The sequence below is a fragment of the Aethalodelphis obliquidens genome, unplaced genomic scaffold, assembly GCF_003676395.1.
Source record: "Aethalodelphis obliquidens isolate GAN/ISIS:26980383/991018 unplaced genomic scaffold, ASM367639v1 scaffold11, whole genome shotgun sequence".
Classification (NCBI taxonomy): domain Eukaryota; kingdom Metazoa; phylum Chordata; class Mammalia; order Artiodactyla; family Delphinidae; genus Aethalodelphis; species Aethalodelphis obliquidens.
Window position 1 is genome coordinate 30,017,866 of NW_020837955.1, and position 15,097 is coordinate 30,032,962.

General features: G+C 42.1%; 1 protein-coding gene across 11 annotated transcripts in view; it reads right to left on the minus strand.

Moving 5' to 3' along the window:
• Positions 1 to 15,097, minus strand: part of ABLIM1 (actin binding LIM protein 1) — a 306,271-nt gene that overhangs the window by 25,003 nt on the left and 266,171 nt on the right. For all 11 annotated transcript variants that reach the window (XM_027112671.1, XM_027112677.1, XM_027112670.1 and 8 more), the window contains 4 exons: positions 8,171 to 8,248; positions 7,002 to 7,157; positions 3,800 to 3,835; positions 1,263 to 1,392 (listed from right to left, as the gene is read on the minus strand). In XM_027112671.1, the coding sequence (XP_026968472.1) occupies positions 1,263 to 1,392; positions 3,800 to 3,835; positions 7,002 to 7,157; positions 8,171 to 8,248 (400 nt within the window). The remainder of the gene's footprint in view (positions 1 to 1,262; positions 1,393 to 3,799; positions 3,836 to 7,001; positions 7,158 to 8,170; positions 8,249 to 15,097) is intronic.

Below are 15,097 nucleotides of genomic sequence, written 5' to 3' on the forward strand. Positions count from 1 at the left end.
GGGAAACCATGTCCCTGGCTGACCACTCCCTTGCTATCCAGGGATTCTCTCGAACAACAATTTCCCAGTGAACTTCGCATCATTCTGATAAGGGTACGGCTGCAGTATCAGGGTATACCCATACGTAGGGGTGGTGGCATAAAGGATTTCTCATCACCCAGACAGAAAATGGCATAAATCCAAACCCAGAAGTAAAATGAATATCATCGTACATGAAAAATAAAAGGAATTTCTTTCCTGAAAAATTTTCCTTTAACGTAACTCAACAGATACTGAGTAAATATTTGAGTCTAGAGAAAACTATACTTTATTGAAGGATCAAAAAGTAAAAATTTAATCCTCTATAAGCATTAAATCTATGGCTTTAAAGAGAAGATTGCAGCCTTTTTACATTCTGTTCATGTCCTTTGGTTTATATTTTATAAGACACGTTAGCATATGAATGGGCTTATTCTCATCAGCCTGCACAGAAGCAAGAGGCTTAAAATGAAGTCTTCATAGACATATATCAACACCAAGTTTGTTTAGAAGGACAAAATCTTCCTTGGTGAATCTGTTTCTCAGGAATCCTCGGTCTGTGCTGGGATCTCCATGCTTTTTCTACTCTACATAGGAGATACCCACTAACAGTAAAAGGGACTACGTTCTGCCGAGATAAAGGTAAATGAGGTCCACTACTCTTAATATTCCCCATCATAGCACACCTCTAGTGTTTTTATATTTTCCAAGTCTGATTCAAAATCTTAGGTTGGAAGGCATCTTAAAAGTTACCAAATACAACCCCGAGGTGGTATATGAGACTTCTTCCTAGCAGGTTCTTAACCAAGCATGCTTAGTAATACCATGTGCCCGGATGGGGGAAACATAATAAACTCACGAGTAAATGACTGGATTTAGATTTTAGATAAGCCTAAAAGGCACATCACCGTATTTTCTTTTGGAGATCTCCATTTTAAGTCTCAAAGTGCTGAGATTTTCTTCAAGTCTGAAAAACCCAAAAAACCTCCTTTGCTTCTAGGTGTTCACTGTCAACATATAATTATTTAGTAAGTCATAATGAATACAACCATAAAATGACTCTTGTTTTGAGAAAAGAAATAACACAAACTACAATGGAATAGGAGTTTGCAAGTTTTTCTGGGAGAGGGGCAGATAGATTTGGCAGCCAGATTTTTAAATACGCTATCAGCGGTGGGGAAAACAATCACATAGAAACACGGATGACTCTATAGAGAGTGAATCCCGGGAACAGGTGCCCTTACCAGGTCTGTGAAAATGCTGGGGAGAGCGAGACGTGGTTGGAGTGTAGCTGTGACGGCTGTACACAGGGGAGTTGATGGAGCCCTGGCTGGTGGACCGGTGGATCATCCGGTCCCGCCCATCCTGGTACCCCTGGAAGCAAGTGCGAGAAAGTGGGAGCACAAGGCATACATGCAGGCTGTTGTCAGGTTCAAGTGAAATCAAGTTGCACCAAAGTCACCCAGGAACTATCCCGTCTACCTGTTCATGTATACACTTTAGGGCCATATTCCTTAAGTAGGTATGCAAACAAGCATTCCATGGTTAGTGCTTTTTGTTCAAAACCTGTAGTGCTTGCCTTTACCAAGATTTTAAGATGTAAAAAGGATAAACTCCAGTGTTGATAGAGCTCTGGGAAAAGAGGGAATAATTCCAATGACCACGCTTATATTGTGCTTTTCAGTTTAACGAAGTCTGTTCACATAGGTTGTATCATCAGATCCGCATCATAAAGAAGGTAGAACACATGGTATCACCTCCCTTCTTCACAAATGCAGAGTGTTTCAGAAGGTTCCACGCAGGTAAGAGACCCGTGTGCAGGTGTGTGCAGGTGGAGCCTGCTTCAGAACCAGCCTCCTGGCTCTCATCTCATCCCTGGATCCAACCACTAACCCACACCATCCATGCTGTTGATCTGGTGATGTTTTACGTCGATTTTCCTGGAGAACAAGCCTGTGGTGGCCTCAACTCCAGTAATTCTACTTCTACTTTAGGAAGCAAATTCCAAAAAGAAAAAAAAATTTTTTCAACGATCTTTAAGTGGAAAAATTTCCTCAGACATTTATAATGCCACCATTTATAAAGACAAAACTTTGTATTATGTGCTCAACAAAACCGGGGAATAATTAGGTTATGGCATATCAATTTAATGGAATACAATAGCACCACCAGTCTGTCACCATGTCCAAGTCTAGAAAAGAATATTGTAGGTATAAAGTATAAAAAAAATCATACACACACAAACATAACATAAAACTTTAAAAGAATTAGAAGAGTACAAGGAACGTTTTACATTTTAGGAATTTGTGGCCCTATGAAGTTTCTACTAGCACAAGAAAAATAAAAGTTTGAAAGAATGCATGAAAAAGGACTAAATTAAAACCTCAAAAACTATGGACGTGCGCAATTTGAGAGCAAGAGGCAAAAAAACTTTGATTTTATCCTAGTTGTGGCTGTAACAATAAATTAAAACAGCAACAAAACAAAATTCCCCCAATAATGTGCCTCAACCTATTATTACTATTTCTATTATTGACAAGTCGTCAATAATAGAAATTAATTCTTCATAACTTCAGTTGAAAACGATCAGAATATTCATAGAAATTAGTTATTCATAGCACTCGGTCATAAACCACAATACTACAGAGATTATAGTGATTACCTAAGATCAGGCCAGTTTTATATAGACTATCCAGACAGTTACTTAGCTTTAAGACAAGACAACTGATTTTATTTATTAATTATTATTATTATTTTTAGAAGGGGGTAGACCTAACCCCTGAGGAGTTTGCTCACTGGATACATAAGGAAATACAAAATAATAAGAAGCACACTGAACAAACAATCCCTTGATTATTACTACCTGTAATAGCTTAAATGAAAGTGCTGGGTTAGACCTGGACCATGCTCAGATTTGAGGTGGTCTGAGCTTAGGCCACCCTCCAAGGGAAAAATTATGCTGGGACAACAGAAAGTGTCTCTAAGACCTCTGGTCACCAAGCACCTCTGTCACTGTGGGTGACAGCAAGACCAAGACACTCCTGGGATCAGGGGTATAGTGTGAAGGGGCTGTTTCATTTTATAGAACAGTATCATCAGCTTCCCGAAGAACGTTTAATAAAATGGGTTTTGGGAGCGTCACTAATTTGGGGGCTCTGTCTTTGGTGCTGGGCGCTGCAGAGGGGAAGAGCATGTTTGGGTTGATAGGGGACCCGTGGCTCACTATGGAACCATCACTGACAGCTCTACGTGATCCAGATACGCAGGAGGTTATTCCCGAGGGAACGGCCAGCCTGGTGGACTTGATAAAAGCCACTATAAGGTCCGTCTACCCTGAGAGGGGGGACAAGACTCTTGATTTTAGACTAAGAGAAGTGGCCTCCCATGATGATGGCTCTGCTGATAGAAACACCATGACCACTGCTGGCCATTTCAGATAATCAGTAGGTTAGGATTCAGATCGATCAATTACAGATGAGAGGAGAGAGACCAACATCGGGACAAGTGGTCCCCATTCTCCACTCTCTTTCCTACCACTCAGAGTGCAGGGTAAGGCTGGTTGTATTCCCTAGTCTCCATTTAGAAAGAAATTTACTTCTGGGTCTTACAGTCATATCTTACACGTAAGGAATCCTACATTCATCATAATCTTGTACACGGGTTTTCTGTCCTTTTGCAAAAATGTGAGTCTAGGAATATGGTCCAAGTAACTCCCCAACTCCACCCATTACAACTTCCAAAAACAACTCCACCCATTACAACTTCCAAAAACGGTACTTACTTCTGCTGATGGAGTAGGAGACAAAGTCCTTGGAGACTAGAAGAATAAAAGAGAATTAAAGTCACAACGTTTATTGTTAGCTCATTTTCAGTTTTAATTAGAGTTGCTTATCAGAATCCCCTGGAAACATTATTCGAGCTGCACATGCCAGCACCTCTGCCCATTCCCCGTCTTCTGATTCAGTAAGTTGAGAGCGGGGCTCAGACAGGTACACAAGGACAAAGCTCCCCCGAGACTAGGGCACATGTCTCTGCTTAAGACGCATGGGTTTTGGAAATATGTTGTGATGCTTTAGGTGATTAACTTAGAGAAATTGGAACTACTTCCCCTATATGCTCAAACTAGGCTGTTTACTACTATGAGTTACAGTGTCTACTGAAACACACAGTTTGGTAAACACAGTTGTGGACTAAATTATAACCATAGTAATCACCTGATATGTTATGATGACCAGGTCCGTGGCATCCTCCCCAGTGGCCTTGCCAACCTCAACACCATTCACCTTCTGGCTTTCATCTTTCCAGGCACACAGGCTTCCTCGGGGCAGTCAGCAGACCAACCCCTCTCTCACCTCAGGGCCTTTGCACTTGCTGCACCTGCTGCCAGCAGTGCTTTCCACTCAGACACCTGCAGGGCTCACTCCCCATCCTCAGTGAGGTCTCTACTCAAATGCACTACCACACAGTAACTTCCGTGAGCCTCCTGCTTAGAGTAGCAACCCGGCCCCAGCATGCTTTCTCCTTACTCAGCTTCATTTTCCCTCACAGCTCCATCACCCTCTAAAATTATGTTATGTATCTGTCTGTTTATTATGTCTCCCACATTACACTGCAAGCTCCATGAGGGCAAGGACTCCATTCATTTACAACCAAGTATTCCCAGCGACTGGAGCAGCTCTTGGTACATATTAGGTGCTCAACAAATATTTCCTAAATGAATGACCGAAATGTTTATGATTAAAATGCAAAAAGCTCTCAAACAGAAATGAAATTCAAACAAAGCATTCTGAAGAACAGGGCCAGTGGTGGATTTCTGTTTCGGAATTTGCCCTTTTTTTCCAAATTTACAAGAAGCTGCTGGCTCTCTTGCACTCCAGACTTCCTTGAGCCCCATGGTCTGGTTTGATCGGCTTTCTGGAGGCACAGATGGCTACACAGAACTTCAAGCTTACTCCTCCAGGTTTCTAAAATGGCAGTAGATGGATTCTCTGGAAGAAGTGTTAATAATTAAAGGAATAAATAACTAAATAGCTTGCAAACTTGTCTAAGTTGCAAGATCCATGCATTGGGGAAGAGCTCATGAATACGGCTGACCAGAGGGCCTCCTTGCATCCACACGTTATGCTCAGAGAAACCCACAGGCCTCATTCTAGGCTATGATGGTAACAGTGCTGATTATGATGGCAGCCAGCATTCTTGCTGAGTACTTATTACGTGCCAGGTACTGTTGTAATCTAAATATTTCATTTAATCCTTACAAAAAACCTCTAAGGTAGGTATTACCATTATCTTGAATTTACAGATAAGGAGACTGAAATATGTAATTTTTCCAAAGTCATAGGGAGAGGAAAAATCAGTCTGGTTCCAAACCCAGAAACTTTCACTTCAAAGCTCAAACTTTTGGGCCCAGAACACCAAAAAGCAACTCACCTCCCCTTGCTTGTGTGACTCGAACCCTAGGAAATTCTCATACACTTGCTCAAGGACCAGCCCCTATGCACTCTGCTCAGGAACCTTCCTTTGCCCCTTATCCTCTCTGAAGCTCTGCCACCCAAATGCAATTGAACCCCCCAGACCAATCAGCCTGCTCTTGAGAGGGGCTGCAGATGCAGTTACAGGGGCATGACCACTAGGTGGCACTACATGAAAACAGACACCACTTCCTGCCCAAAGGACCATTTCAATGCAGAGCTATGCTCCAGAAGAGTGTGTGTGTGTGTGTGTGTGTGTGTGTGTGTAATTAAAAATACAGACATGATTATAAAACAATAAATATTATACATACATTATTGAGAATAAACAGAATTGCCACGTTTTCACGAACTTTCTTCATCTAAGATCTTAAAGCACTGTGATGTTACAGATTATTGGTTTTAGCCTTGGTTGAGTGACTGATTTTGGTCCACTACTTGGGAAACACCTCTCTGAGTGGACTCAAATCAGTCTGTAGATGATTCCAATTTAAAAAACAAAAGGGGAAAAATTTAGAGTGAGTTAAATAGGCCAGGGGAAACAGACCAGAGCCCATGAGACCTAGGGGACAGGGAGGGGAAGGTCACCAGGGGCTGAGGCTGAGCTCCAGCCTGTGGACCATTAATGTTGGGAGAGTATTAATAAGCCCCAAGAAGACAGGTAGAGACAACAGTGGTAGCTGCCATTTTCTGAACATTTACCACGAGTCTGGCTCTCTGCTAATTGCTTTAATAATTAGTTAATGTAGACTAGCTTTAATAGATGATAAATTATCTAGATATATAGATAATTAATCTTTAATAGACAGCTTGTTTTATCCTCACTAACGCCCCATGAGGCAGATTCTGTCATTATCTGTTTTACAGACAAAAAAAACTAGGATCAGAATGGTTGTCTCATGGTCAAAGTCACACAACCAGCATGTGGACTTCCTGGGTTAAGCCCAGGTAACTTGATTCCAGAAGCCTAGCTCATACCACGGTCCTATACCGTGGCCCAATTCTCTCTACTTTGTCTTTTCTTGCATATTGTATCTTATGATGCTAAAAACTGCAGCTGTCAAAATTTAGGGGCTGTGATCTCTCTCATGATCCCCATGAATGTACTTCAGCTTGCCCCCAAACCAAGACCCCATTCCCCACCCCATCCCCCCCCTGCACCGAGGACTCTCCCTCCCTTATTCCCTCTGCCCAGCTCACAGAGTCTCCCCTGACAACTTCGGCTTCCTTCCCAGCATGCCGGCTCTGCTATCCTACAACCTGGTACTGATGCTTACTCATCCTGCACGGCCGTTTTCTGTGGGTGGTCTGCTTCCCTACCTCTCCACACCTCTCCAAGGGCAGGGAAGGTGTGATAGGTTTTTGACTACCTCAAATCACCTGGTACAGAAGCCTGCAAACAGTGGGCAACCAAAAGGACCCTCTGATTTATTCTGATTCCAGTCAGTAGTTTTTATACATGTGCCAAAGAGAAATAAGTTGTACCACTCACAACTTCTGGGAATGTATTACCTCTCCCAGGCTCTGCCTCTCCTGTTTGTCATCATAGCCCGAAGAGTAGAAAGGCTCATAGGTAATAAGATCTGGACGTTCAATGTCATAAATTGCCTTGACCTTGGGAATGGCTGCTAAATCCTTGTAATCCAGGATTTCATTGTCCACTTTTGCCTGCCAAAGTTAAACAGAAAGAAAAAATTACTTTGCCGTCTCCTCTTTGGGGAACTATGGTTAGCACATCTCATGTCTTTTTTAAAAAGTGAAAACCTTAAAAATAAACAAAACCCAAAACACTTTGCTTAACACGGTCATACTCTTTATAAAGTTGCCTGTTTAATACTCGCAGACACAGAGAACACACCTGTGGTTGCCTAGGAGGAGGGCAGTTGGGGGCGGGAAGAATTGGGAGTTTGGGATTAGCAGATGCAAACTGTTATACATAGAAAGAATAAACAACAAGGTCCTACTGTACAGCACAGGAAACTATATTCAATATCCTGTGATAAACCATAATGGCAAAGAATATGAAAAAGAATGTATATATATGTATAACTGAATTACTTTACTGTACAGTAGAAATGAACACAACACTGTAAATCAACTATACTTTGATTTATACCAATTTATACCAATATTAATCAGATTTTCAAAAAAGTCACCAAAAGCTTAGGAAGAAGTCTATGTAGAATTCATCAAGTAGAGAAGCCTGTAAACCTTCAGGATAATTTCCTAAATTTATTACAGAGAAGGAAAAGCTCAAACAGATGGCCAAAAAAATCCTCCCAGATGGCTAAAACAAGAACTGAATATTTAATAAACTAAATATTTAAAGACCTCTGTGGCAGAATTTAAAGACACTCAGTATCAGCATTGTAAAATGTATAATCAATCCCCAAATATCTATATGCAAGTTAGGTACAACAATTTTTTAAGTCCTGCATCGTATCACTGCACTTTACAGGTCATCTACTCGTTCACTCTGTACCGATGGTCCCATTCACATGAACACTTGATCACGTGGAGGAAAATGGGATTGAGGTGGCTGATCTACAAGAATGAAAACTGGATCTCATAACAGACATAAAAATCATTTTGAATTATTCACTTTTGGATTATCCAGTCCATGCTTACCAGCTGCTACCACCCCTGGTCCGGAAGTGTCTCTTCCAGAAGTAGATACTTACATAGATAGTATGACCTGGGGACCCAGGGATACTGGAGCCTGGTCTAGAATAAATGCTCTCGGAAGAAGTCCTGGTAGGCTGTAAAATAAAGAGTGACTTGTAAGATTTCAGACCATGGCTTCAGAATCAAGACTGGCCTAAGTCCCTACACTTTCCTAAAGACTTAAGCTGGTTAAAATGAGAAAGAGGTGTAACTTTTCTGAATATGGGAAAATAGAACATAGAAAGAAAGGCAAAGGAGAACTAGTTGTACAATCAGCCTTGAAAATGCATTTCGGGGCTTTTCTTTTTCTCCTTGTCCCGTACAAGGGGACATGTTCAAGCACATTCCGTCTCCATGGCCACAATCCCGGCCCCAGTCACCACCTCTGCTGGTCTGGACTCCTGCAATGGCCTCTCCTCTGGGTTTCCTGCCTTCATTCTCTCCCTCTTCAAATCCACTTGGCACCCAGTGGCCAGAGAGATCTTTGAAGAATACAATTGGGATTGTCACTATCCTTTTGGCTTCAGGGTCCACAGAGAATGAAATCACAGCTCCCAGGGCCTCGGGATTTTGTCCCTGCCTTCCTTCCCATCACTCACTACCCACTGTCACTCATAGAACATGGTACATGTCACTGCCTCAGGGTCCTTATCCTTGCTGCTTCCTCTGCCCCAAATGCTCTGATCCCCAATTTTACTTGGTTGACTTTTTTTCCTCCTTCAGTCCTGGCTTAAATATCACCTCCTCAAAGAAGCCTTCCCTGATCTTTCACTCCAGAGTTGGTGACCTTGTTATTTTCTCTCACAGTATCATTCTTGTTTTTTTTCTTCATGAATAAAATGTACAATTCTGTATTTGTTGGTTTCATCATCACGTTAATCTCCCTCACTACCTTTAGTTATGACCTCTGCCCTCAGAGGGTTTATTTTCTCACCACTGTATGTGCCCGATGTTTTACACAGGTACAGAGAAGGCATAAATATTTGTTGCGGGAATGAGCTAGAATTTATTATTTGTAAACAAATACTCAGTTTGTGGATACTTGACTCATGTCAGTTGCACGTTTTGAGCCTTACCATATGGAAGGTCACTGAGGTAAGGTTAGTGGTTGGCTGCTGGGGAAGGTATAAGAAAGTAGACTTTGTAATAGAGGCTGGAGAACCCTGAGAGTGAGATGGGAGCAGGGAGAAAAGGCATGAGTTGAGATTAACTGCCCCCCACCTCTGCTTGGTATGTTCTGGAAAGCTGTGCAAAGAAACCCAAAGGCCTGGTCTTGGAAGATTTGCTCCCCTCCGCGCAGCTATTTCTTGGAGAAGACAATTTATAGAGCTACGTTAGGAATAGGACTTTCCCTCTTTGGTACTGTTTCTACTGATATTTGGTACCTCAAATATGAGTCTAACTGAGTCAGAAAAACCCTCCTAAAAGCAAGGATGTTGCGTCACTATGGAACTCACATCTGAAACAAGGAAAGCAAACCCGCCTGGCCAACCAGAGGCAGGCAGTGATTAGACTTGCCCTGACAGTAAGAATTCACGAGGGGGCTGGGGTCCGTGGCTCTCGCCAGTGTCCCTGGTATCTCTGAGACAGGAGGGTGGAGGGGGTAGGAGAAAGCACACGGGGTACAGTGGAGGTGTGCCAGGCTCGACCCTTCCATCCCTGCCCCACCCCCCCAGACCTGCCTCATACAAGCACTTTCCTCCTCAAGTGACAATTTTCCCATCACAGGCATATCTCAATATGAGAAAATCCTCAGATCTGAGTATAATGAAAAAGAAAGGATTCACATAATAACACGACTCAAAAAGCCCAACTCCCGGACCCATTTCCCAATCAAAATATAGAAGTGACACCACCAAAGTGCAGCCCTCCTTTAAAAAGAGACGCCAGCCCTTCAGAAAGCTGAGCTGATAACCATCTCTGCGGGATAATCATTAACTACAGGTCGTCCTTCAGCTTCAAGTGGCCAGGATCTAACATTTGCCAAACTCAATATAAAAATGAAACCTCTTCTGTAACAACATAAGAATATTAATAGCAGTAAACATGTATTGCCCACTTACTATGTAGCAGGCCCTGTGCTAAGCGCTCCCCAGGCAGGCGCTCACTTAATCTTCTCAGTAACCCCAGGAAGTAGGTACCGCTGACATCATTATTTTATAGATGAGTGAAAAGTCACACACAGGTAGGCAAGTGTCAGGATTTGAAACCAGACACTTTAGAGGCAGAGCCCAAGCTCTTAATCCCTGCGCTAAATTTTCTGCCCATGTCGTAAGGCGTGTGTGGCCGTTTATTTCTCATCAACATGGCTTTGGGACGAAGGAGGTGAAAGTAAGAAAAATATTGAGATGAAGTGGCAGAAAAGAGTGCCTGCTAACTGAAAATGTTTTTGCTGCCACTTACAAGCTTCTAAGAAGCCTGCAATAGCTCGGTGTTAGGGTGGGGTGGGAGAGGGTGCACCCTAGGACAGTCCAACATCTTCGGTTGCTGGTGTTGCTATGACAACAACAAGGTCTGTTTTCATTAAAAGCAGTGAGGACACTGCGTGAATAGCTAAAGTGCATACAGAGCTTTGGGGCCTCTCCCATGTTACTCATCCTAATTTTTGTCAAATGTGGGCCAGGGATCCTTTCTGTCTTTCCTGTAATGATGCACCTGGGGACGGCTCTGAAGTGTTTTGTTCTCTGGCGTACTGTGCAAGCTGATAGGAACGTAGCTGGGGACGAACGTGAGCACAGGTCAGAAAGGGGCCCTGGGTGCTCCCTTCCAGGGATGGAGAACTTCGTGGAAGGAAAAGGTCTCTTGGCTGAAGCAACCTGTCCCAGCTCAGTCTCTCTCCTTTCCTTCTTCACTGGATAGAGTATTCTGTGAGTGGCACAGGCTTTCTCTGAAGCATTTTACCCTGTTAATATCGTAGGGCTAAAGGTTTTAAGTTAGCCGACAATCTGAATTCCTGTCAAGTCCCATCTGATTCTTCAGAGGTGTTCAGATCACAATCACCTCCAATTTGCATACAACTGTCCTGGATTCTCTGATTCCAAAATAAAGATTTTAGAGTTTCATAGTCAGTTTGCCAAGTCAAGCCGATGTTCACCGAATCCACTACTGCTCTGGCTCTCGTTAGAGAGCTCACTCCGCCCCGTGCATCTTCAGGCTACTTAGAGTATTGAAGAAACGCTTACAGTATCTCTCGGAGGTTCAGAATCTGCTCTTTCTTGCACTGCATTTGCCACCGTTTGCTTTTGCTTCCTCCTGACCTCCTAACCTTACTGTAAACTTTACTTCCGTAGGCATCTTGTTTGTGGATTATTCTTGCTTGCCTATTTTCTTACAATGGTCTTTATTTTCCTGTTTAAAATGAAATAATGGGATAAAACACACTTCTGTAGAGTATAATCTAGTGGGGTTAAAAGGCTGGTTTTGGAGTCAAATACCTTGGCTCACACACTGGCTCTCCTAGTTGTGTGACATTACATGAGTGTCTCTTTCCTTTCTCTCATTTTTTTTTTTCTTTGAACTTCCTTGAGCTTCAACTTCTCTACTTATAGAATGGAGGAGAGGGTACTTACAACCCCTAGTTCCTAGGGATAAATGAGACAAGACATATAAAGCTTCAAGCACCTTGCCCAGCACATGGCAAAGACCCAGCATTTTCCAGACACTTGACATTAGACTGGAGTTCTCAGCCAGTTCATCTCAAATAGTGAAAGGCAGCACTGCCTCTGTTTTGCTCCTCATCATAGGACAGTCCTTTCAGATGTGAGCTCCACAGACCAGACTTTCCTACCACCTGTGGAGGCCTTCCCATACCCTGGAACTCACGTATGTTAACTATCTCAGCACATGGGGGGGGCAGCAGCCCCACCTGGAGCTGACAAATGTCCTTCCCCTTCTTGAGAACTCCATGGAGTGAATCTATATCCTTCCAAGATGACTTCCTGCTTACCTCTTGGCTGTAGTTACTAATGCCCTTCCATGACAGATGGCAACGAGTTGCACAGGCCTGTCTGACCTGCCAGTATAGTTCCTGGTTCGCTGCCTCTTGATCTGTGCTCCAAGCTTAAATGGTACACAGGGATGCCTGCTTTTTGCCACACTCCCTAATGGCTCCCAAAGTGTATTTGTTCAACCAGCAGAGGTTAGAGCTCTCCCTTATGAAGATCATAAAATTACTTTTAAAAGCTGGACTATTAATTTTGGAGTTTGAATCTTAAATATTTAGAATTTTACCTTTCAATTCTAAACATCTAGACTTGTAAGCATGTTGCATTTAATTTTTTTCTGTGTTTTAAAGTGTTAATTAAAAAAAGCCAAATCTTAATATTACATCATATGACAAAAGAAATCCAAAGGCTAAGACCTAAATGCCAGTGTAATTTGAGAGATGTATTTTAGAATAAGAAAGAAGAGAAACATGCTGAATTTTAAATGAACGTCTTGTTTATCAACAATGCACCCCTTTTCTTCTTCTAGCTGTATTTTCCCTCTAATTAATACATAACTTGCTGAAGGTCTCTGATGGCCTTCATCTTCAAAAGGCACAGAGCTGTCTTCCAACACAGCTGCTCATATCCACACAGTCAAATTAAAACTCATCTTAACCTCGAAAGCAACAACTGACATGTTTTCCCTCTTTCAAATCCCACTGACAGTTTCTTCTTTATCATTAACTTAATTCTAGCGTCACCTCTTTGAACTGTAACAAAGTTACAGAAGATCCATATTTCCACATGATCCTTATGTGCAATTATTTAACCTAAATTACTACTTTAACCTATTCAGATATCCAAGTTAACAACAGCGATTCATCAAATTAAATCAAGAACCCAAATGGGCCAACAGCCTTTGTTTCTGGAATTCCCTATGAGAGCTATGATGGATACCCTCTTGCCAATATTATAAATGAAGATAATTTCAAATTTGTATCCCCAAAGGTATGCCCACTTCTGTTCTACAGGGAAAAAGCAACAAGGATCTGTGGCTAAGCTGTTAAAGCAGATGCAATTTACTTACTCTCCTTTAATCACTTTTTCCTTCATGCCTTAACAGAAAAAAAGAACTTGAAAGCACAGTTGGAAAAGTTCAGTTCTTTCTTTTGATGCCATCTTTGGAGGAAAATAAAAAGGTAGAGGGAAGGGTGGAAAAAGCAAGGTAGATATAGGAAGGATTATAGACTGGCTGTGATCTTTCAATGTGTTTTGCCAACAAGATCAGGCAAATCGTTTAATCCTTATTTTGGTAACAAGAGGCAAGGATCCTTCAGAAAGAACCTTGTAGTTGTATGTGGCTGTCCTCACTCAATCGCTCATGAGGAAGAGGTCTAAATCTACATTGATTTCTCCAGCACACCTTCACATACTTACTTTTGATTTCAAAAGGTTTTTTATTTTCCTCAAAGGAAAAAAATAAATCAACAAAGAGAGGTCTCACCTGACTAGTAGTTCATTTCAACAGTAAAGAGAAAACAAATGGCATTTGATCACTAATAGCAGGTGCTTGAAAATGCAAGTCTTTTTGTTTTCTGTATGAAACTTTTAAAAAAACCCTCTAACTACCTTTCACTTGATATTTTCCCTTACGCCTTCACTTTGTCCACCTGTTCTACCCTGCAGGAGACACAGCCACAGAATGAAAATTACATTGAAGAGACCATTTTATGCTTCCACCCCAGCTCTCAAACTTCTTCAAATGTTCACCATTAAAAAACACTTACCAGAGCTTTGCCGGGAGATTAACCAGAGAAGTGACATTTTCCGATTATTTCCAATCACGGGCCACCATGCACACTTGGTCCCTTCTTAGAAGGGGAGAGCTGGAGAGCCCTCTGCTGCCCCTGCCCTCCCCCCATTCAGCAGAAGCAGGGGTGCAACAACTACGTTCATCTAATCTGCATTCATCCAAAGCCATGCTCTAAGAAGGGAGAGAGCTACAGGCAACTGGCACCCAGATGGGAGAGATCATACAAACACCTACGGGACAACTACCGATATAAGGTGATTAACACCTTATACAAAGTGCTGCTAAGGCTGACAGTACCTGCCTTGGGTTTTTGCTGAAGTTCACCAGACAAGGTGGTGATAACAGCTGCAGAAGAAGGAATATTTTTAAAAATCTGCATATACTGAATGTTCACTGCTAAGTCAAAAAAGGAACTCCTTTTGGTTCTTTTTCTGTTTTTGTTTGTTTGTTGTTTTAGTTTTGGCTGTGCTGCATGGCTTGTGGGATCTTAGTTCCCCGACCAGGGACTGAACCCACACCCTAGGCAGTAAAAGCACAGAGTCCTAACCACTGGACCACCAGGGGATTCCCAGGAACTCCTTTTGGAAAAAGAAATTTGTTTGTGAGGAAGCAGGAGGGACTCACGGGCACACATCTCCTTCTCTAGAGCCAGGTGCACAACGGCCATCAGCCTTTACTATGGCCAAGAGTCCCCACTGTCTTTGCAGGATAAATCTTAACACCCATATATTCTGATGCATTGTAAAGACAGACCAAAAAGAATAAAACTTTCAAACAGAGTGAAAGCTGGGAACCAAGTGGTATGTATGGTAGCAACATTAATAAAACAATAACAGCATTATTTCCTTGTTCTAGACATACTTAAAGCCTCTAATTAGTTCCTTTGTAGAAATATACACATGGTATTTGTTGGGTATATTATGGGTTTGCAAGTGCATACGTTATAATATAGTGAATGTTAGTTTCAGAAGAAAAACACTCATGCCCATTTTGGAAGGCAGCCATTCATACTTCAGCCTCCAAAGGCACAACACAGAAGCCCCTTTTTAGAATGTAAGCAAGTGATCCATTCCAGAATATTACAGACTTGGTCCTGGGAATCTCGTGTGCTTTGTTTATAATGCATTACAACAGGAATTATAAATGCTCAGTACCAACTTTTACCTATAGACAAAATCTGCTATTCCTATAAAACTCTTCCACAT